This window comes from Pholcus phalangioides, unplaced genomic scaffold (genome assembly GCF_987345545.1).
Source record: "Pholcus phalangioides strain wild (caught in Gottingen) unplaced genomic scaffold, Ppha-v1.0 ptg000014l_1, whole genome shotgun sequence".
Classification (NCBI taxonomy): Eukaryota; Metazoa; Arthropoda; class Arachnida; order Araneae; family Pholcidae; genus Pholcus; species Pholcus phalangioides.
Window position 1 is genome coordinate 13,705,102 of NW_028301607.1, and position 23,090 is coordinate 13,728,191.

At 37.0% G+C, this 23,090-nt stretch overlaps 1 protein-coding gene across 1 annotated transcript; it reads left to right on the forward strand.

The window, feature by feature from the left end:
• The first annotated feature begins 1,296 nt into the window (after positions 1 to 1,296).
• UbcE2H (ubiquitin conjugating enzyme E2H) lies at positions 1,297 to 19,429 on the forward strand. Its single transcript, XM_089241782.1, has 7 exons — positions 1,297 to 1,785; positions 8,841 to 8,917; positions 12,159 to 12,233; positions 13,377 to 13,416; positions 14,731 to 14,783; positions 16,445 to 16,573; positions 16,909 to 19,429. The coding sequence occupies exons 1-7, from the start codon at positions 1,733 to 1,735 to the stop codon at positions 17,025 to 17,027; spliced, it is 546 nt and encodes a 181-aa protein (XP_089097908.1). The 5' UTR covers positions 1,297 to 1,732; the 3' UTR covers positions 17,028 to 19,429.
• The last annotated feature ends 3,661 nt before the right edge of the window (positions 19,430 to 23,090 follow it).

Genomic DNA, 23,090 nt, shown 5'->3' on the forward strand with positions numbered 1-23,090 from the left:
AAGTGACGAAGTGAGTGGGTGAGTGACCAAGTAAGTGATTGAATGGCCGTAAGACTGACCAAGTGAAGTTAACAAGTGAGTTGCAGGGCCGCAACTAGGTGCCGGGGCAAGCACGCATTTTGGAGCCCCTTTGTAATGTTGAAAGAGAGGTTAAAGCATCAGACTCACCTGAACCCCCCCCCCCCAGTTGCGGCCCTGAGTGAGTGAATGAGTGGGTGAGTGGGTGACAGTGTCAGTGAGTGCTCCCGACTGGCGCAGTGGTAAGATGCTCGTCTTCCACTGTGAAGGTTACCATCAAAGTCCACAGGTTCGAATCCGGGCCAAGAACATCAGAAACGAGTTCTTCACCTACCGAGCCTGGGGCGACCACCGATAGATGGAGTCTTCATTACTCAACTCCACTGGTTGGAGATTGCCGTATGACGATATACACGAATGGAGTTGGTGGGCAGTAAATAAAGTAATATGAGTGAGTGACAGTAGAGATACAATGATCGTATGAGAGACCAAAGGTGTGTGGTCAGTCATAAAGTCACTAATTTGATCCCGAAACGGGCACTCACTTGATCATAAATATAGTCATTCCACACATACAATCACTCACTCATACGGTCACCTACTCACTCATATGGTCGCTCATACAATCACTTGATCCCTCACACAGTCAATCACTTACGTGGTCACTCTTAAGGTCAGGGCAGGCGAAATTTTCGGATCCCGCTCGTAGCTGTACAATGCATGCCAATTTTCCTTACTTCATTTAGGTTTCCATGGACATTTTCACAACCGAAGCCCAGTAATTCAGTAATCTCGTTTCGTCATCTCAGCAGAAATAAAATTAATATTTCTTCATCTAATGTTTGCGCTACGAGTGCGGGGACCCGTTAAATAAGGCCGCACCTGTCCCCCCCCCCCACTCAAGCAACAATTCTACTGGTTAAGAACCCCCTGCTCTCTCTCTCTCTCTCTCTCTCTCTAATCTTTTTTTATGTAAATATGCGATTGGGAAGTTGTCCAAAAAAAAAAAAAAAATCCCCATCATAGATAACCAAGGTTCAGGCAAGCGCGACACCACCGAAATTGCTCAATCCAACACTGAGAAAATGAATAGAAGAAAAAACATTCATGGAGAATTATCTGCACATGAACATGATTTCCAACCCCTCTCTCTCTCTCCCCCCAACCATGTTGGGTTTTTTATTTTTCACATGAATAAATAAATAAATAAAAACGTGTTTTGGGGGAAAGAAGAAAGGGGGATTTAAATAAATCACGTGACCCGAGCAAGCGATGATGACGTCACAACCGAACCCCAAAAAGCTTGTTTTTCTTCGTATTTGTTCGTTGTTGTTGTGTGAGTGCGAGTCGCACAGAAAGAAGGTGACGAGAGCTGCAGCAGCTCTTTCGGAATATTGGTGTTTCGGATAAAAGCGTTGCGTTCGTCGTCTGCTCGATTGCTGCTGGTTTTTTGCGTATTGTGTGATATTATACAGACTACATAAGAGAGAGAGTTGTGTATGTGAGGTGCGCGCCTCTCTTTACCCCCTACTCTCTCTCTCTCGCCCTCACTGCTGTTTTTTTTTTTGTATAGGTGAATATAATTTTACAGGTTTCTTTTATTGTGTGTGGTGTGTCGTGTGCTTCGGAGGAGAGGGGAAAAGACTCTTTTAAAATAAAAACCAGCTGGTCGATAAGCAACTTATTTAGGATCTCTCACATACACAACACAAAGATGTCTTCTCCCAGCGCAGGGAAGAGAAGAATGGACACTGACGTTATAAAGCTGTATCCTTTTCCATTTTTGTTTCCCACTGAAATCTGATTTAATTTCACATCTATTGCCAACGTCACTATTTATCAATTAATATATTCATTTTATCGATTAATTAATTTGTTTTTTTCCCCCTAAGGACAATGGGAATTGTTATCGTAGGCCTAAGTAGGCTTAAAATGTTAATCTTTTTTTTTATAATGGTTTTTAAGAGGGAGGAAAAAGGAAAAAAAAAAAGGTGTGTGTTTACCAACCACAGCTGATCGGGTCACGGTTGTTTACGTTGGATTTCAATGGCTGCGTTGTCGCGTTTTTATTCGATTTTGTACGTTTTTTTGGACTTTTTTTTTTTCCTTGGAGGGATTAGATTTCATTTGTGTACGTATTACACGTTTTGTTTATGAATTTTTTTTTAATATTTATTTTTGTGTTCTGAATTTATTGTCTTTTTTTTTTGAGATGTCCTCTATTTATCATTGGTTTTTATTATTATTGTCAATTATTTCTACTGTCATTGATTTTAGAAATAGTTTATTAGATAATAATCCCGAAAGGATTATATTGAAAACTATATTTGTTGATGTCAGTGCTAGAGGGTGATGATGACTCACATAGACAAAGGACTTGCTTCAGTGAGGTAGGATTTGACCTTCCTCTATGGTTTCCAAGGGGTAAGGGATTGGTGATTGTTGGGCAGTTGTTTTTTTTTGTGATTATTAGTCACAATGTGTTTTAGTTAACGATTGTCAATAATGATCTTTAAAAACTGTGTTAAGCCTGAAATCCTTTGTCCTTGCCATCTCCTTGGAATGATCATGAGTTTCTGAGGGCTTGTAGGATAGTGGTAACTATGGTTTTACCACTATCCTATTTACTTATTTTCAGGGCTGCAACTAGAAATGTGGTCAGTCAGAGCGAGCTCACATTTTAGTGCCCCCGTAATGTTAGGAGGTTGACAGGTGAAATTTGCGGGTCCCTGGTGCCCTTCTCAGGGCTGTAAGTTCAGAGGGGCAGCAAATTTTCGAAATGAGTGGTCAAGAAAATTAGAATGAGAGAAGGGCGCAAAAATTTGTATAGAGCCCTATAAGTCCGCCACTTAGAGAGCAAGCAAGGGAATATGTTAGTGAGCAACCAGATGAGTGACCTAGAGCATGTGCAAGCATGTGAATGACCAAAAGTGTGACAAGCAAGGGACCAAGTCAGTGAATGACCGAAAATGTGGTTTGGCACATGTTTGCACGTACTCTGAAACCTGGGGACTGGGGCCATTTGAGCCGCGCAGTAAATTTTGTGAGGGGGGGCTGAGCTCCTCAAAAATTCATGAATATGCAATGGAATGCACCATTCTGCTCCCTGTGTACGATCTTGAGTCCTGTATATATGCAGGACAAAGGGTGATTTTCAGTTCCCCCTCAATGCTTTCATGTTGATGTCTCCGAGCATGTGAATGACCAAAAGTGTGATCTAGAGCATGTGAAGGATCAAAAATGAAACTTAGATAAGTGACCAGCTTAATGATAGACTGAAATAGTGACTTATAGAGAGTAAGCATGGGACTGACCAAAAGAGTTAACTAGAAAACAATGAACTAGAATCAGTGAGTGACCAAAACAACGACCTAGAACGTGTACAGTACCAGCATGAGAATGACTAAGATGCACAGGCCAAGTGAGTTATATTGCAGGGCAGCTAATGCGAGGAAGAAGTTGTCAAGAAAATTAGAATAGAATGAGAGAAGGGTGGCTAAATTCATTTTGTCCACCTGTGGCAAAACTGAAAATCAGCCTGTGGTGGTAACACTTGTATGAAGGTTTTGCTGTCTTTTATTGGGCGAGAAAATATCTCCATATCACTTGGATTCCAGACTGCCATTAACTACATGTCGTCTGTAAATTTGCTAATAACCCCATCGATACCCTGATCAACCTTATCGATAAAAAGTGGGAAAAGAATTGGGACCTATGGCACTTCTTTGAGGGACTTTACTTTTTACACCTGTCCAATCAGAAAATTCCTTGTTCGCCGTAATCCTTTGTGACCATCCCAACCATGATTCTATAAACTTCAACAAGTTGCTCTCAATCTCATGTAAAAATGTTTCATGAGTTTACCTTGTTGGACCCAATCGAATTCCTTTTAGAAATCAAGATAAACAATGTAGACAGTTTTGCCTTTTCCTGAAGCTTTAGGCATGTGTGGTCCTAAAAGTAAAAGAGAGGTTGGTTGTAAACCACTTTCCCTTCCTGAACCCATATTTTTTGACATGACATATATGGATTGATCATTCATTACATTATATGTATGATCAATAGATTAGGTACACTGTGCTTTTTTGCATGCAACGATTCATTAGAAATGCATCAGAGGAATGTGACTGCTTTTTCTCAGCCCAATACTGCACATGGAAATTGGGAACTTTTCTAGATATAGCTGAAATAAAAGTCATCTGATTTCTACTAGGAATTGAACCCGGATTCTCTTGCAAACTAGGTAATTTCTCTACCACATACACCAGTGGAGACACCATCCTGCCTTCCTTACTTAATGTGCTTGCTATGGCATGAGGTGCTAAAGTAGAGGCATCAGTAGGAGATGGCTTTATGTATATAGTAGCACACTTGCCAGTTTGCAAGAGGGCATGGGTTTGATCAGTGCTGCAACTAGATACTTTGTCATCCAGGGCAAGCCAGAATTTTGGCGCCCCTTGGATGTAGAGGAAGCAGTTAAAGGGTGAATTCGGAGCCCCTTCTGGTTCAGTGCCTGGGGCACCAGACCTGCCTGCCCCCCCCCCTCTAGTTGCGGCCCTGGGTTTGATTCCTGACAGAGACCAGATTACTTTTTTTACCAGGTTCACCTTGACATAATATCCAGGAAAAGTATTTCCTTCATCAGAGGAATGTTTGCAAGGTGCTTTTTGGTCCTAAAGCCGAATATTTTTGTTTTTTCTGTAACGAGCTCTCAACCAACTGAAAATATTCTGTGGTGAAAATTCCATAAAATGTTTTATACTGTATTTTCCTCTGTAGCCGATCTCCCCGTTAAAAAGTCTCGCCACAGAGAGCAACAGTCCTACAAACAGTACAAATATTCAGTCACTACACATCACTCACTTCACTTCTAAGATATAGATGGTAGCACTGAAAAATCATACACAACACTAGATACGCACTCAGACTGTTAGGTACATACACTTACACTTCCGGCACACTAGGTAGTAAATTGCCTATGGCGATAGACCTGAGTTGTGCTCGGTTTGGGGGAAAAAAAATTTCCTCCGTTGCCGCTGTGGTGGTCGAGTGGTTATAGTGACGGACTCGCGATGCGAGGATCCGGGTTCGAACCCCACAGTGGTGGTCGGCTGAAGTTGGTTTTCTGTGGTTCCCAACTTCAAGGCGCAAATGCGAGCCGATCTCCCCGTTAAAAAGTCTCGCCACAGAGAGCAACAGTCCTACAAGGATAAATCATTCAATCATAACACTTCACTCATAGTTAGAAAAACTGGTGGCAGATGTCAGCACTACACATAACAAACATTACAGAGAAACAAAAAACTTCATGTCAGGTTTCACTACACGTACATTCCCGCATGTACCGATTCGTTGGGGATTTCGCGGGGGGAAGGGGGTGTGGGCGGAGTGCATGTGTGGTGTAGCAGTAGTAGGTAGGGCCTCCAAAAAATGGCTCGGGGATCCATGATGTTCTTAAGTCAGCCACCTCGTTGGGCAATTTGCCTGTTGTGGCGTTGTATTTGTATAATCAGTGGATTATCTACCCTCTGCGGACAATCTGCAGAAAATGATGTTATCAGCCTGATGAGTGTGAATGTGAAGGTTTTTGATTAAACTGTAAATTATGCTTTGTGTGTAAATGTTATTGTTTCATAAATAAATTTCATTAATTAGCATATCAATGGATTGATTATTGAAACACAAGGTCGGTTTTCATTATTTTTTATATCCTGCTCATAATACGGTGCTGCGGATTATATATATATAGTTTTTCTTTCTTCAAATTTTGCATGCAGATTATGCTCAGGAAAATATGATATATAGACGAGTTCTTTTCTGAAAGTTTTTACCGAGATTTTTTTGTCATACATTACAGCTTTTGCCATTCTGCTTTCAGGGTTTTTAGTGGTAGTTATAATACCCTCTGTGGGATTGTTTGGACATTGTGTTGTAATAACATGATTATAACATTATAACATGAAAATTCGAGCATTTTTCACTTTTGAAGACAGATAGCAACACAAAAAAGTCACACATACACTCAGAACACTCATTCCACGGCACGTACCGATTCATTAGAAATTCTGCATAGGAATGTGTATGAGATGCATGTATGGTTAAGTAGTTATGTATATGGGACCAGTGTATCACATTGTGATCTACGTTAAGTCTTCTTTGAGAGGTTAGAATGAAAGTATTTTTCCATTATAACATCCATTTTTTTTTTTTTTTTTTTTTTTTTTGTGAGCATTTCTTGGACCAAGTGCATTCTTTTTTGTCTCTGTGAATTTTCACCACCTTTTCGGCTCAGCTTCTTTCCTGGTGAGTTTTCTCGGTCAGTTTGGCTCTCTCATGCGACTACATTTTTTGTTACTCTTCAGTTGAAACTGATCACATATCATCTCTGTTGTGATGTTGTACATGTTTCTTGATTCAACTGAACTCTGTTATTATTGATGAGGAAATTAAGGGTTAGCCAAAGGTATATTATCTTTGATGCAACTTTAATTTCAATGGTGCTGGTGTACATTGAGATATTCAATAAATTCTTTTAAATATTTTTATATCATAATGTTCTTACTAAATATCAAGAGACCTAATATTGCGCCGAAGGCATACGGAAAGAATTAAGCCGAAATCATCAATTTGTCGGAAAAAATTTATGGATGGTTATAACCAAAATAAAATGGTCCACAAAAAATATTTTTTAACCCCTAAACTGCTGTTTTCATGAACAGATAAGTGTAGTCGCTGAAGTTTTCTGTACACTCAATAAAAATTTCACCGTATTGTGAATCTCCTCAGAAAGTGATCCAATAAACAACTACATTCATCATCTACTCACAATAGGAATACAGTAAAACCTCTAAGTCATCACCTCAAGTTATCGAAAAATTATGACGGCTTAAGCAGAGTGCCGTCAGTTTCGATGTGCAATGTTGTGAAAATCGTATAAATTTAAAGTAATATGAAATTTATTAAAGTATGAATCAAAATAACAATATTAATAAAGTTTATAGATCCCGAAAGAATAAATAATAGTAATTTTTTACCTTTTTTATCTCTTATTACTTAAATTGTGGTAAAATGTACTGTACACTTTGATTTATTCTAGTAATTTTTAATTTAGACTAACAGAGCAACTGTTAGAATAGGTAGCTTTTCTTCCTAACAGAACTCTCTATTGCGTATTAATTTTACATAGACATCAAATTTAATTTTAGTTTTTTAATTCGTCATCAGTAGTTCATAATACAACTACAAAGTAATCTCGAACACTTTTGACTTGGTGGAGGAGCCCTTTGCAGGGAAAAGTAAACAGAAGACCTGAACTTGGGAAAGAATGTCTAATTTTTTTCAACAAAGATATTTTGTTTAAATTTCAAGCCCTAAATTAGTAGAGCCCATGCTTTCTATGATTTTTTATTATCCGTGCCCGTTGCACTTTGACTTGATTAATTTGATTTACATAATTTTTCATTTCCTTGCACTGTGTGTAATCTTTGACGTATCAATAAATTTTGTTTTTGCTGGAGATGCCTGGGGGGGGGGGGGCGAAGTGCCTACGTTGCTTCTTGTGACAGAACCTGGGTGTCTTGCAGTTTCTCCTGTTGAGCCCATGCAGAAATGAGATCTAGCTTGAACAGTCCACAACGTTCCAAAAATCTTAGTCGGCAAATGAACTTTCCCAGCGTAACTTTCATTACTTAAACTGTTGCGTTTGGGTATATAGGATTTTATGGTGACTTTTAAGCATATATGGCAATGCTGTTAAAAAGCTCTTTTTTTAATGGGAGCCATAAAAATAGTCTGTTCCACTTTCTCACATTTTTTCATAGTGACGAGTTAACCGAAATTAGCGACGAGTAAACGAGGGTTTAATAACATTGTTGTCTATGAGAGGTGGAAGGGCCTGAAGAAAAATTACGACTTAACAAGGTTTTACTGTAGCTTAAGAGTTAAAATCTTTTATTGCGAGTGCAGGGCGGGACAAATCCCAGGTTCTGGGTCAATTTAAAAATCTGCTTTGGTGCCTAAAATTTTCTATGCATGATGACTAAATTGGAGTGTGAGGATAATGTGGAAATTTCAGATTTTGTGTTCAGTGTTTCTACCCACATGGGGAAAGGTAATTTTTTTCATTTCATTCCATGCACCGCCCAGGCTCTATCGACCATTGTCAATTTTAGCCATTGCCCCGGATGAGGGGGCTGGGTGATGTCAGGCGCTTTAATATGCATATAAAAATATAAAATACATGAACATTGAATATAAAAACACATTATTAAAAAAAAGTATATACAGATTTAAATATTTCTATTATACAATATACAATTTATTCCGATGAGCTCTTCTGATGTCTTTTTTAGCTTTATTGAGCTTGAGCCCTTTGTTTCTCTCTGTGGCCAAGCGCCAGGTCCTGAACCACGTTTTCCCTCATTGGCTTGTTGGCTCGGGTGAGCCCTCCGCCGTGGCCAGGCCAGGTCCTGGACCACGAAGTAACCAGAGAAGCGTTAAAAAATTACTTTGGTTGTTTTTTTCTAAAAAAAAAATGCTTGTCTCCTAGGAAATTTGACTGGCGTCTAATTTTTTTTATTCCAATTTGTGAAGCCCTGTGTGGGAGCGACAGAAATTTAACTACCGGAAGTTTGTAGTTTGTATTACATGCTGTCACTGCCAATTACATTTCATTTATTTGCTGATTATTCTTTATTTCAAGATCCATTAAAAAAACATGCATATTCTATGAATTTTTTATGTATTGTCAATTTTTACATGAAAAATTTCTATTGAGCTATATTTTCATGACATTTTAAGAAATTTTCTTAACTATGATATAGTATTGAGAGTAAACACGAAGTTACGATTCTTGGAGGGTTGAATGAGTTCTGTGTTAAGTTTTACGGTCCAAAAGGAAGTAAATACATTTTCATCATTTTATTTTTTATTTCTTGATTGCAGTTTTGCTTGAATTGAATGCACTTGGTTGGCTGTTAAAAGCAATTTATCGTAAATTACTCAGGATTGATGTTTTAAATTTTTTTTTTGGGGTGGGAAATAAAGGCACCATCTATTGGTGGTAGCCTCCAGGCTCTGAAAGGTAAAAACCTTTTCTGATGTTCTTTTGGCTGGATTCGAACCCATGGACCTTGACAGCAACCTTCATAGTGGAAGAAAGCATCTTACCATTGCGCCACTCAAGCATTCCTCTCAACAACTGAGGCATTGCTTCAGTATTTCATGCCAACATGCACCAATTTGTTAGAAATTCCAGAGAAATATGAACATGGTGCATGTATGGTTTAGTAGTACCTCATGCCAGTGTGATTTATATATAGGTCAAACTAAACGTTCTTAGATACAATTTAAATGAACATAGAAGATATGTAACTAACCAAGGTTTCAACTGTTCATCCATTGCTTAACATGGGTGTCCTTTGGCCATAAATTTGACTTTTTGTCAGCTAAAATGTGTCTCACCTTTTGATTTGAATGGATTTTTTCGAATCTTTCCACATCTATAAACACTTAAACCAACTTGCCAACAGCCTAACTGGCACACTACCCGTCTTAAAAATCTGGCAACAGCTCCTGAAATAGTTTTTCCCCCATCATCTCATTCTCTCTTCTATGATTGGCTCTGCCATTTTTCTCTTCTCTCGTGGCCAGTGATTTTGACTCTGCATCTTGAACAGCTGTTAACTTTTGTTATATGGGGTTTTTGCAGCCGTTCATCCATTGTCTAACATTGCTGGTCCTTAGCTACTGAAGTAGGAACTTGATACAGTTGCAAAATGTGTCTGGCAAGCAATTCAGCAAGTCTTTCTTCACATTTTCTTTTATTTACATTGCTATAATTATTTCTACACATATGTAAGTTTTAAAATCATCTTCTCGCCTACTATCCTGTTTTATTTTGATATACTACACCCTAAAGTGCTGTGATGCGCCATTCCAAAATCCATGGGACTTAATAAACCTTAGGTACCGAGCTGTGATTATGACTGAAAAATTGGTATTGGCACCCAAGAGATTTTCCACGAGTTAAATTATTGAATACGAGTTTGAGGATAGCACCAAGTTTTTTCAGCAAGTCTGCCACAACATAAAAAGTGGTCAAGAAGTCCTAGGGAAAAAAACCAATTGTTTTAGATCATTTTTCTTGCAAAATAAATTTGCTTGGGTTCTCAAAAATTTGGCTTTTGCTCAAATTTTAATTGATTTGTCAAATCATTAATTTGGGGTCCCGAACTTGACAGATCAAAAAATAATTTGGGCCTGAATTTCTTAATAGATAAGTATTTTTGTTTTAGTAAAACGGTAAAAAAATAAAGGGTTTTTCTTTTTACCCTGCTTGTCCAGGACTTTGCAATTCCTTTCTGTGTGGTATGACTTTCCCAGTATCCTGACATAACTTTGATTACTGAATTGGAATCTGAGAAAAAAAAATGTTGTTCTCTAGATTCCAATTCTATAATCAGCACCAAAGTGGTGTGCTGGTAAGATGCTCATCTATCACCATGACTGTTGCTGTCAGGTCTCAGGTTCGATCTGAGTGAAGAATATAGATAAGCACAAGCAATATTCTAACCCACCCTTAGAGGCATACAGTATGAAGAATATAGAAGAATGTGTTGATAAGATGTTTCCCTAATGAGCTTGAGGCGACCACCAAAAGATGGCACTTTCTTTTCCAACCTGGCTCTATAACAGCAGTAAATTGCAGTGTAGCCAGAGTTGATGTGTGGTGAAGTAGTAATGAAACATAAAAAGTTTCATGTGCCAATGTACATTTTCTTATCATGGCAACCTAGGCATTGTCAAGCCCTGATACAGTTACATGACAAGTTACATGACAGTCATGTAAATGAAAAAGTTGAAAATTCAACAGAAGAGGCAAGAAATGTTTATGAAATCTTTATAGCATTACACATGCATATACAGTCAAACTTAGTTAATTTGAAGCTTAAGAGGACAGCAAAATAATTTCCAGTGGTACAACAGATACGGCGACGTGGTTGTTACTACAGGGAGTCCCAAACCAACAGGTTAAATCACTAACCTCTTGGTGAGTATAAAAAAAAGCTGCCTTTTGGAATCCGCAATAAATTGTAGGTCACGGTGTAATTAGCCCTCGTGTACAGAAAATGACAGTAGTGTGACAAAAATGGTCAAATGAGTATGGAAACGGATTAAAATAAATTTTTCATGATTTGCTTCCAAGTCTCATTTGGAAATTTTGTTTCCTTCACTGATTCTGAGTTATGATATAAAGCTCTAGCCCAGTTTCCCAACCTTTTTTGTCCCCTCACCCCCTTCAGAAATTTTTTTTCTGTCAGCGTCCCCCAATGCAATCTAACCCATAGAATCCTATGCTATACCCATAGCTTGTACCGCCCCCCTGGAACATTCCATCGTCCCGTGGGGCATTAACGCCCACGTTGGGAATCACTGCTCTCATCTTCTGTATAATAGGATTTCAGATGAAATTTTAGCAAACAATCCATGTCAATCCAGTGGTCGGCTGAAGTTGGTTTTCTGTGGTTCCCAACTTCAAGGCGCAAATGCGAGCCGATCTCCCCTTTAAAAAGTCTCGCCACAGAGAGCAACAGTCCTGCAACGAAAAATCATTCAATCATAACACTTCACTCATAGTTTGAGAAACTGGTGGCAGATGGCAGCACTACACATAACAAGCATTACAGAGAAACAAAAAAAACTTCGTCAGGTTTCACTACACGTACACGCACATTCCCGCATGTACCGATTCGTTGGGGGTTCCGCAGGGGGTTGTGAGCAGGGTGCATGTGTGGTGTAGCAGTAGTAGGTAGGGCTCGTAGGTAGGGTAAAAAAGGGCTCGGGGATCCATGATGTTCTTAAGTCAGCCACCTCGTTGGGCAATTTGCCTGTTGTGGTGTTGTATTTGTAATATATCTACAGACTCTCAATGAACCAGTCCTGCACTATTCCGAGCCCCATCCCGTAATCTAACATTTTCAAGAAGCACCTTGTGAGCGCTGTAGAAGAAAACATGTATGTGTGCAGATGTGTATTTAAATGGGGTTTTTGGTTGTATATTCATGCGCAAAAAAATACATTAATTTTATTGCATGTATTGATTTGAATGTAGTTGTAATATTTACCCTCTTACTTTGCAGCTCCATATGAAGGCGGTGTCTGGAAAGTTAGAGTTGACTTACCTGAAAAATACCCATTCAAATCACCATCTATCGGTAATGTTATGATTCCATAAGAAAATAGTTTTTATGAAACAGACTGATTTTATTAATACAGCAGAACCATCTTACAATACATTTCAAGGGATCAAAAATGGTTTTTCTTTCAATCTAATAAGAAAACATTCTTAGGAATGGGCTATAAGAATTTTGTTTGTTATGGATAAATTTTTTTCCTCTGCCCACGATACATCAAACCAATTGACTTTCTAGATATTATTTCCCAGGACCTCTTGCTAACTGGGTCCAGTTAGCAAGAGGTCCTGGGTTCAATTTCTGGTAGAGACAACTTTTTTCCCCAAGTTCACCTCGGCATAATATTCAGAAAGTATTTATCCATTATCCATTATATCCAGAGGTTTGCTATAAACAGAGTTTGACATTGACAGTACTTTAATCTGAAGAATGTGAAAACCTGTGATGACATGATCCTGGATTGAAAGTAAATGCAGACGTGCCAACTTTTGAAATCCAGAAATCCGGAGATTCTTCCGAGGCCCCCCCCCCCCCGACACTCATAGACTCTATCAAAAAATTTTTTTTTTAATCAATTAAGAAAAAGTTACATCCCCCCCCCCCCCCGCTTAAAGTTTTACATTTTCTTTCTGAAGATGTTTAATCGAAAGAAACAATTTAAAAAAAATTCAAATTACGAAGCTGCCAACGAAAAAACGTGTTTACCGCACGGCTGTTAATGGAATACAATAACGATTATACGGGAATTTTGGCAACTAAGGTCATGCCCCTGATAAATGATAGTCGATAAATGCTACGAAAACGAAGTCGCGTCTTTGCCAGTTGCTTAAATGCGGTCACAGACTTTTTTAAGGCTGCTCGATGGAAATGACTACGGCTGTCCTGTATGGGTGTTTCCCCTAACAACAACAGTGATTATTGACGCCACGACAACGTGAAAGCTCACGTAAAATCTCATTTTAATAAGCGGGAGGAAGGGTGAAAATTCCGGAGTCTCCCGCCTAAATCGGGAGAGTTGCCAGGTCTGTAAATGAATGATTGTTGGAATGGGTTAAAATGTTGCCATGAGTTCTTAATTGGCTTCACAATACAAGATAAGAGTTGTATTTTCTCACCATATTAATTTATTTTCAACCAATGAAAGTTTCTTTGTTCTGTTTTTAGGTTTCATGAACAAGATATATCATCCTAATATTGATGAAGTGTAAGTGTTTTTTTTTTAATAAGAAATACATTTTATTATTATTAAACAAACAGCAGAATGGACAAAAGAGATTTAAAAAAAAAAAAAAACTATAAACGAACACTTTTCGACCCAAAGGGTCTTCCTTGATACAGTTTATTTTTTTATATAGCTGATATTTTTCTTTTATTACATGTAGTAAAATGTGGTTTGGTTTTACTCAGGTTCGTTCATGCTGGGTAGATGTTTAAAAAGGTGTATTGTCATCTATTACATTCGCTGTGATTCTTGTTTTGAAATTTTAGACTGGTCATAGTGTAGCATCAACGAATGGAGTAAATTTAAAGAAATCGCCATAAATGAAATAACTAAAGTTGATGCTGTATTGTCAGTTTTCTTTGTTAATGGTGGCAGGGTTACTGTAGGTTGTAGGGAAAAATATGGAGCATATGTGTATATATCAATGCTATCTTTACTTATGTTGCATAAGATGTCACCACACACAGGAATGTGATTCAATATACAAGGAAAGGGGGTATTACTTGCACCCCCACTGGTCTATCAAAAATTACTTAATTTGTTGCAAAGATAGAGTTCTGAACTATTTAGCCTTCATTTTCTTTTCATGCTAATTTAAGGTCTATTCACAGACAACAGTTGCTGCTAGTCTCAGTTCTGACTTTTTCTCTTCGAAGTTTAAATATTCAGATTCTGACCTGAGCCCGATGAGTATGAATGAATAGGCTAGTAGAAAAAAGAATAATATTGTGATATGACTTTATTGAATCACACAGCCCAAGTTTATTTTTCTACCATTGGCTGTTCTAAAGTTTCATGAGTTTGAACTTAGTCAGTCCTCTCTAGAATCTACCATGGCACAAAGGTGCTCTTTCCACTTATGGAAGAAAGATGGATGCTAGAAATTTACCACTGTAAGAAGTCACTCGCAAAAGAGGTTTTATTGTATTTATGCATTTCACCAGTTTGAAATGAATATTCAGTGTGTATTCATACTTATTTTTAACAATCACAATTTAAAGACACAAACATATTCATATAATTTTTTTTTCAATGGGCATTGTATAGTTAGGATTTCCGCACCCACAAGTGAGGCATTTGGATCCCCATAATTTTATACCGGAAATTTAAACAGTCTGTATAAATAAACCAAATATCTTTGAATTTAGTTATAGGAGTGGGGGAAAGGGCAGTTCTAAATTCATGCTTTCTCCAATAAGGATATCACATTGAAATATCTGATAACTTCATTGTGCAGGTTAGCATTTATTTTTTCCTGCAATTTTTATATTTTCAATGAATTTCTTTTTTTGATAGATCGGGCACCGTTTGTCTTGATGTGATAAACCAAGCTTGGACAGCCTTGTATGGTAAAATCATTTTAGACTTTTTGAATATTATTTTTGCACGAGTCACTCATCTTTTGCTCTTTTTTTAATTTTTACATTTAAATTTCTGATAACAAGGTTATGAAATGTGTACAGATAATATTTTGTCTATGAAACTGCTCTGTGACCTTGATTTTAATTTGTGCTAGAAACCGTTTTGCCATGTGTTGATGTATTTAAATTTTTTTATTAATGTGCATCATTTGTCTGTTAGGTTTAAAAAGTTTTAAATTCTTGTTTACAACTCCAAGTGGCGTGTCATATATATAGGTTTCTTGGATAAATTTAAATAACATTTAAAGATAATGATTTATGAAATAGTATGATATATGTGTATGGCCTTTGTGTTATATTAGGACTTGACTAGTCCCAGGTGCCATGACTTCTAAAAAAATTCAGTTTGTCAAGCCCTGGTGACATTCTACAAATATATGAAAAAGTCATTTTGTTAAGTCTGTTCTATCTCGCCCAAGTCCCTGGGACCCAGGTGGTTGAAAATCCTGGGTCCTGACCTGAAACTCAGAGGAAAATGTTAAATATTTGGCAAAAGTCACACAAAACATTCTGTGGAGGAGGAAAAAGCAAACTCTAAAAAAATTTGGAAGTTGAGTTATATATCTTGAACTATATTCCTTTCTTCAGTTTTAGTCAATTAAAGTCAGGATTCAAGCAAATTATACCTGAATACAGGTACATGCAGATCTGTACAGACACACCTGGATATTACACTAATAGTACACTTTAACTGATATAAAGTGAAGTATCGATTCACACAATAAAATAGCATACCTGCCAAGTTTTTCGAACACCTGATAAAAATTCTTATATCGCCCGAATTTTGAAAGTGATTGTAAAAAATCCCTACTTTTAAGGAAAAATTTATTCCCAAAGGATTTACCGAAAAAAAAAGTTTGTTGTTAATCCCTGAAATGGCATCATAAGTGAATGTTAATTGTTGCTATTGTGTCGAATCACAAAAAAATATTTCATTTTCAGGGGGGGGGGGGGACAAAATTTGTCAGCATTAATTCTGCCTTTCAACATCTAAAATTGATGAGATGACTTGACTTGTATTTGCTTTGATCATATGTCCCCGTTAAGTTTGTATGTTTTATTTCGGATCCAATGATTCTTTGTTAGCATGATTTGAGAGTAGTAATGACAGATAATTTTACCTATGGGTTGGCAATTATTAGCAACTTGGTGCTAACCGTGCAAGATGTTACATTTTTGGAAAGAAGAAAAATTCCTCCAATTTTATTTTTACAAATTAAAAATCCCTACAATTTTATTTCTTTTAAATGAAAAATCCCTACATAGTTTTTAAAAAATCCCATTTATGTTTATTTTTGTACGTAATTTGGATCCAAGCCGTACAAAAAACCCTCCTAATTTTCATTCTCCAAAGTTTGCAGCTATGCAATAGGCATATAGTTTCTGCCCCTCAAGAAACGTATCTAAATTTCATGACTGGTCCATGGACTGAAAAGGTTATGCACCTCTGCTATAACGCATCAGTGACTTTACAGGTTGACTTTTGTCTTTCAGAGCTAATCTAATTAATCATTTAAGTGATGCACAAACCTGAACAAAATTGTACGAACTACAAAAAATGTAAGCCAAATGTAATCATTTTCTTCCAGACTTATCAAACATCTTTGAATCATTTCTGCCTCAGCTGTTAACTTATCCAAATCCTATTGACCCTCTTAATGGTGATGCAGCCGCTATGTACTTGCACAAACCAGAAGAGTACAAGAAAAAAGTGCAAGGTAACTGTTTTTTCTCTCTCCTGTTTCAAAACTAATTGTAGTCTCCATTGCAAATAGTTGTTTATGTTATTGATTCTTTTAAGTTACCTAATCCAACTTGAAAATTGATAACATGTCATGTATTTATAGAGTTTAACTCTGTTATTAACTAGATTTGATGGTTGGAAATATACACTCAAAAGCAATTGTAATTTGCTGTTTGAGGAGTTAGCTGTGCACCCTGTATATTATGTTAAAATAATAACTGGTAATATTATCAGTTTGAGTTAAAGTTTTCTGCTTGTTGATATACCAGAATGACTAGATTTATTTTCCCGTCCTCTCTTTCCACACAGAATACGTGAAAAAATATGCAACGGAAGAAGCTCTTAGAGAACAAGACGATGATCATTCAAGCAGCGAAAGCTCGATGAGCGATTTCTCAGACGACGAAGCGCAAGACATGGAACTATAACACTAAGAGAGATAAATAGGGGAGGTTGGGACACTGGGATTTTTTTTCTCTCAACCAAAAGGGGGGATGGGTGAGGGCTAATTACAGGGAAATAGATTTGGGGGGAAGGGGGGAGAACTTTTTTTGTTTTTGAAGCAATTAAAAAAACATCATGTGTAAATTTCTCCATGTTGGTGGCTACTTTACATGCATAATTATGTCGTCGTTGGTCATTTTAAAAAAAGAGAAAAAAGAACTGCAATGTCATTTTTAACATTAGCAAGTTGATTATATCAATTCATATATATATATATATATTATATCGATTGTACATATTTAACTTTGATGCTTTGTTTTTTTTCCCCGGAATTGTGAGTTACGTGCTTTATTATTTTTTGACTGTATTTGAGCCAGCTTCCCAGATACGTTATCATGAAGAAAAAACCGTTTGTTTTTTTAGTATATCGAGAATGTTTTTTTGAGTTTTTGAATAGGTTACTTAGCTCATATGTACAGGGTGGAAACTTAATTTCCACCATTCTGGTTCATTTCACAGAAAATAACTCTTAAACAGTTAGCTGTAGAAACATACTTAGAAAAAGTATTCAAATAACATGCCTACCTTAGATGTGCCATTTATTTTACGAAGGGCTGTTGTATATGTTCCGATATACAAGATTTTAATTTTTTTATAAGGTCCCACTGTCCAATTGGAAAGTTGTTGCCCGGTATCTCCTGAGCCCACTATAAAAAATTCCATGTTATCGAGTGTAATATTCACAGAGATATTTGAATTCAAAAATTGCTGAAAATAAGGGATAGAACACCGTATAAAACATAGAATGAGCTTGTCTACTAGTTTATTTCTAGGGTGCTCAGCCTTTTGCAGGGCACTTCATTGCTTTAAAAGTGTGTCACTGGCCTCTTAAGTGATCTGGAACAGTGCTGGGAGTTACTTAATTAATCAAAAGGAGTAATCATCAGGGAGTCACTTGAATGATCTGAAAATGTGCAGCAGTTCATTTGGAGGTTGACAAATCACCCAAGTGATCTGTATATATGCTATGGATCACTTGATTTGATTTAACGGCCAGGCGCAAAAGGCACCCCAACTTCTTAAGGGTTCCAAAAATTTTCCATTTTTCCAAATTTTACACTTTTCTAATTCCAGGGGCCCAATGTTTTCTCTTGCGCTCAGGACCTCAACTAACTAAAATCAGCTTCAGCATTTAGTTGATTTGGGAATGTGTCACAGGCCATGTAATTGATGTGTAACTGCGCTGTAGGTAATCACAGGCAACATCAAATGAATGAGTGGTACATTTGGCCCGCCAGCCAAGGGTTGAGCATGTATGATATACATAATACATTACAGGTATCTTCAACCTGAATCTGGCATGCAAGCACCATAGTTATTCCTAGAGCATTCCGAGTTCTTAATGCTCATGCCCAATATCAATATTTTAATTAAATACCCTGTGAACACACAAATTTCATTCAAGGACTGAAATCATCCCGATTTTTCATTCATATGTATGTCAAACTTGCCATAAGGGTGCTCTTCTGGCGAAAGGTACAGGCAGTGCTCATGATTATAAAAAGGTTGAAGACTGCTCGCTTATGTGGTTCTTTCCTTCATTTTCAGCGATTTTTAGAATTAAAATATCTTGGCGAGTGTTGCAATTAGAAACATGAAACTTTTTTATGTTGAGCTCAGGAGAAACAGGGCAACCACTTTTTAATTGGAAGTTAGAGGACACAGGAACTGTATAAAAAAATTAAACTTGGTTTAAGTTTCTTTCAGTACATGTACGTCTATAGTGGCGATTGGCTGAAGTTTATTTTCTGTGGTTCCCAACTACAATGCTCACATGCGAGCCGATCTCCCTGTTAAAAAGTCTCACCACAAAAATGTAACAAGCCTACAATACAATTGTTTAATCATTACGCTTCAATCATAGTTTGAAAAATTGATGGCAGATAGCAGCACTATAACGGGCATTGCACAGAAACAAGCTTCATGATAGATTCACAACACATACAGGTACATTTCCCAGCTTGGCCCAAGTGTTCGACCACCTTCTAGATTTTAGCAGGTGGAGAGAGATATTTTAGCAGCATTGAGACGGAGTGATGGACCATGATCTGGTTAGTAGGAGGAGTGCATGTATGGCTACTTGTTAAATAAATGACACATCTTAGGTTGGGCTCATTACTTGAATATTTTTTCTAATTGAAAGTATTATCTATAGCCAATGGTTTAAGAGTTGTTTGGGGTGAAACAAAAGAGTTTTCACCCTGTATATACAGAATACTGTAGTGATAACCTGACCGGTGTATGTAGTTTTCAAATGCATTACGAAAGTTTGTTTGTCTCCTGCCAGTAAAGAGAATAAAGCGTTTTCATAATCATTTTTAAAAGTATTTTAAGCTATTATGATTATTCAATTAAAATTGCCCCCACAGATCATCTAGAGACAATTTACTGTCAAATTATTACAATTATGCAGCAGCGTAATAGAACTTGCATGTGATTTCATTTAATATACCAATTTATAGCCATGAAAATTTTGTTTCTGTACCATACTAGGTTAGTCATTACTTATGGAAAATACCGTTATAGGTTCTTTGTTGTAATATGGAAAATTACATCTGGGACAATAAGTATAAAAGATTAAGAGAAGAGAATCGAGAGGATATCACATATGTAATTTGCTTTTTACGGTAGAAGCTGTGAGAATTTTTCCCATGCGTAAAATATGTTGCAAGTTTCTCAGGATAGAGTTGTCATTGGTTTTAGTTTGTATTGAATATTTTACAGCAGTAAATATAGCTGTGGGAAAATTAACTAAGAATTGATGGCTTATTTCAGCCTCTTGACAGTGTGTGTTTACCGCAGAATCTGTGTTTGTAGGAGGAGTGGAACGGGAAAATTTCCCTTTCCAGTATAGCTGGAAAGGGAAAAAAGAAATTGATCTCTCTAGATCTAGTCAAGAATGGATAATATTATCACTGACAGAAGAATGATATCTCAGTCCTCTTGTGTTTGTGAACTGTGAAAATTCTGGTGATGCTCCAAGTATTCATGGTGGGAAATTTATATTGCTTCCCCATTTTGAATCGTAAGGATTGTACTATCATGATAAAATTTGTGCTTTGGCCATGTCTAGTGCAAACAGAATGATCTGTGCGCTTTGAAATAGTTCAAATCTCTACTGACCGATAATCTCAATCATTGAAGTGCTCAATTGACTTGATGGTGTAATAATTGTGTTCAATAAAACAGTTCATGTGACTTCTTGAGAAACTATGTACGATAACTTGGAATCATTATAATCCTTCAATAAATTGGGACAAATAAAAAGGTATAGTGGATGGTGTAGCAGAATCGAAAAACATCTATAAGACCAGAATATGCTTATGATTGTTTGGGATCATTCTAGCCATTCGAATATGCATTAAACTGCTTGGGAAAAGGCAGATACCATCTGTGAAAACTGACTCTGAATGGTTCGTTACAATGGGGGGGGGGGGGGCTATATTGAGTAAGTTGCATTTAGCCATCAACCATAAATAACCAAGCATACTTTGGCTCATGTAGGCTCAATCCATGGCCTGCGATCTCAAACCTAATTTAGTTATTAATTGATAAGAAAATGAGAGCTGTTAGAGAGACCTAAGCTTTGAAAAGTCTGTTTTAAATCTATAGAATCAGGTTATTTTGTGATAAAGTAGATATAATGATTCCTTCTCCATAGTAGTTTGTATGGCAGATTCCAGGTGTCTGGTGTCTAATGGATAGAACCATAATTAGGAAAGAAATTCTGACACCTGGGGCTAGCATCCATTTTGGCATTTCATTCTGAATGAGTGATGGATGAATTATAAGTGACACTAGACCCACTCTGGTGACCAAAGAACAGGCCTGCAACTATAACAGTAATTCTTGCACCTGGGGTAAGCATATATTTTGGCATTCCATTCTGAATGAGCAATGGCTGAATTGGGCTATCGGGGCACTAGATCCTCTTTGGTGTCCTACAAACAGACATGTAACTAGGGAAGAAATTCTGATACATGGGACAAGCACCCATTTTGAATAAGCAATGGGTGAATTAAGTGTCATTTGGTCATGCAATCAGGACACTACTCTGGCCAACAGAGAGACCTGCGACTAAGAGAAAAAGATATTTATATATATATATATATATTGACATTCTATATTTTGAATGAACAATGGATGAATTAGGGGTACCAGTTTATATGGCCATCAAGGCAGTGGGCCTACTCTTGTGTCCATTAGACATGTCCACTACTATGAAAGTATTTTGGCACCCCATATTGTGTGAATTAGATGCCCCTTGACAGGGCTAAAACTGGGGGGGGGGGGGCAGGTGGGTCTGTTGCCACGGTCGCTGGATTAGGTAAAGTGCCAAATTCATCCTTTAACTGCTCCTATATTACACAGGTGTGCTGAAATGTGTATTTGCCCCAGATAAAAAAAATCTAGTTGTGGCCCTGTTTCTTTTGATCTGGGCACAAGACCCCACTCTTGTTGTCCTAATTAACAGGATAGCTGCAACTAGGAAAGAAATTCTGACACCTGGAGCCAAGCATCCATTTTGGTGTCTCTTTTGAATGAGCAGTGGGTGAATTAGGTACCATTTTGATCTGGCCATCAGGACACTAGACCTACTCTGGTGTCCAACAGAGCCATAACTAGGAAAGAAAACAGTTTGGGTACTAGACCCATTTTGGTGTCCAATGAACAAGGCTGCAACTAGGAAAGAAATTGACATCTTGGGACAACCATTCATTCTGGTGTCCTATTTTGTAATAAGCAATGGGTGAATTAGGTGTCCCCTTGACCCAGCCATCAGGACAATAAACCTGCTTGGTTCGTAAATAATTTTTTGGGTGTCTTTATTTGTCAAGCCCTGATGAACATTCTTATGCATTGAAATTTTACTCAATTGCTTAACCACGATGGCTTTGTGCAACTTTCGCAATGTGTCATTGTAACAGTACAACACCAAAACCACATTCATGTTACGATAAATGTGAGAAATCGCTTATTATGCATACTCGCCAATTGTGTTGGTAAGTTTGATAAATTTATCACTTTTACCTTCAAATATACATAATACCCAAGCAGCGTTGGGTAATTTGATTGATACAAAAACAACCTATCATTATTCTGATACTAGGGCTAGCATAGGCTTTCATTGCACTATAAAAGTTTTAGAAAGTTCTTTTATAAAACTTGGAAAATACAACCAATAAGCATATTATTTACATTCGAGCAAGTGTAACCAATAGGCATATTGGTTGTTTTTTTCTAGATTTATAAAAGATCTTTTATCACATTTTTATAGTGTAATCCCAGCCTTACTGGCTATTATGCATAATAACCAAGTGTCATTGGTAAATTTGATAAATACTTGAAATTTATTGCCTTTACACCTGGAATTATGCATAATACCCTAGTGTAATTGGTGAATTTGATAAATACAAGAAAAATTTCCAAATTAGTCTAGTATATTTGAATATAGTCAGGCCTCAGTTATAATGATACAATACATGTATGATACACATGTGTATAGTATATCATATAGTAGGATTTATGTTTACCAATTACGTGACGTTTGAGTATTATGCATAATTGCCGGTAAAAGTGATAGGTTTTTAAGTGCTGATTAAATTTACCAATGATGCTTGGGTACTATGTATAATTGCAGTAAAAATTCTTAATTTATGGAAATTGATCAAACTTACCAAAATGCTCAACAATTATGCATAATGACTGAATTTATCATATTTACTGCGTAACATTCATATTTTTTTCAATAAGTTCGATGCGTCTCTGTGTACTTACCTACAGTAACTTCTAACAAACACAAGTGCGCCTCTTGGCTTCCTTATAGATAAATTCTGCAATATTGTACATTCTAATAACTTTACTCGAAGTTTCATTTGATCAACTATCATAGAATTCAGCCCGATAAAACATTGAAAATCTGTATTTAAAGCATTCGATCAATTCTCTTTTTTTTCGGCAGGAGACTGACTTCACGTGTTGATTGA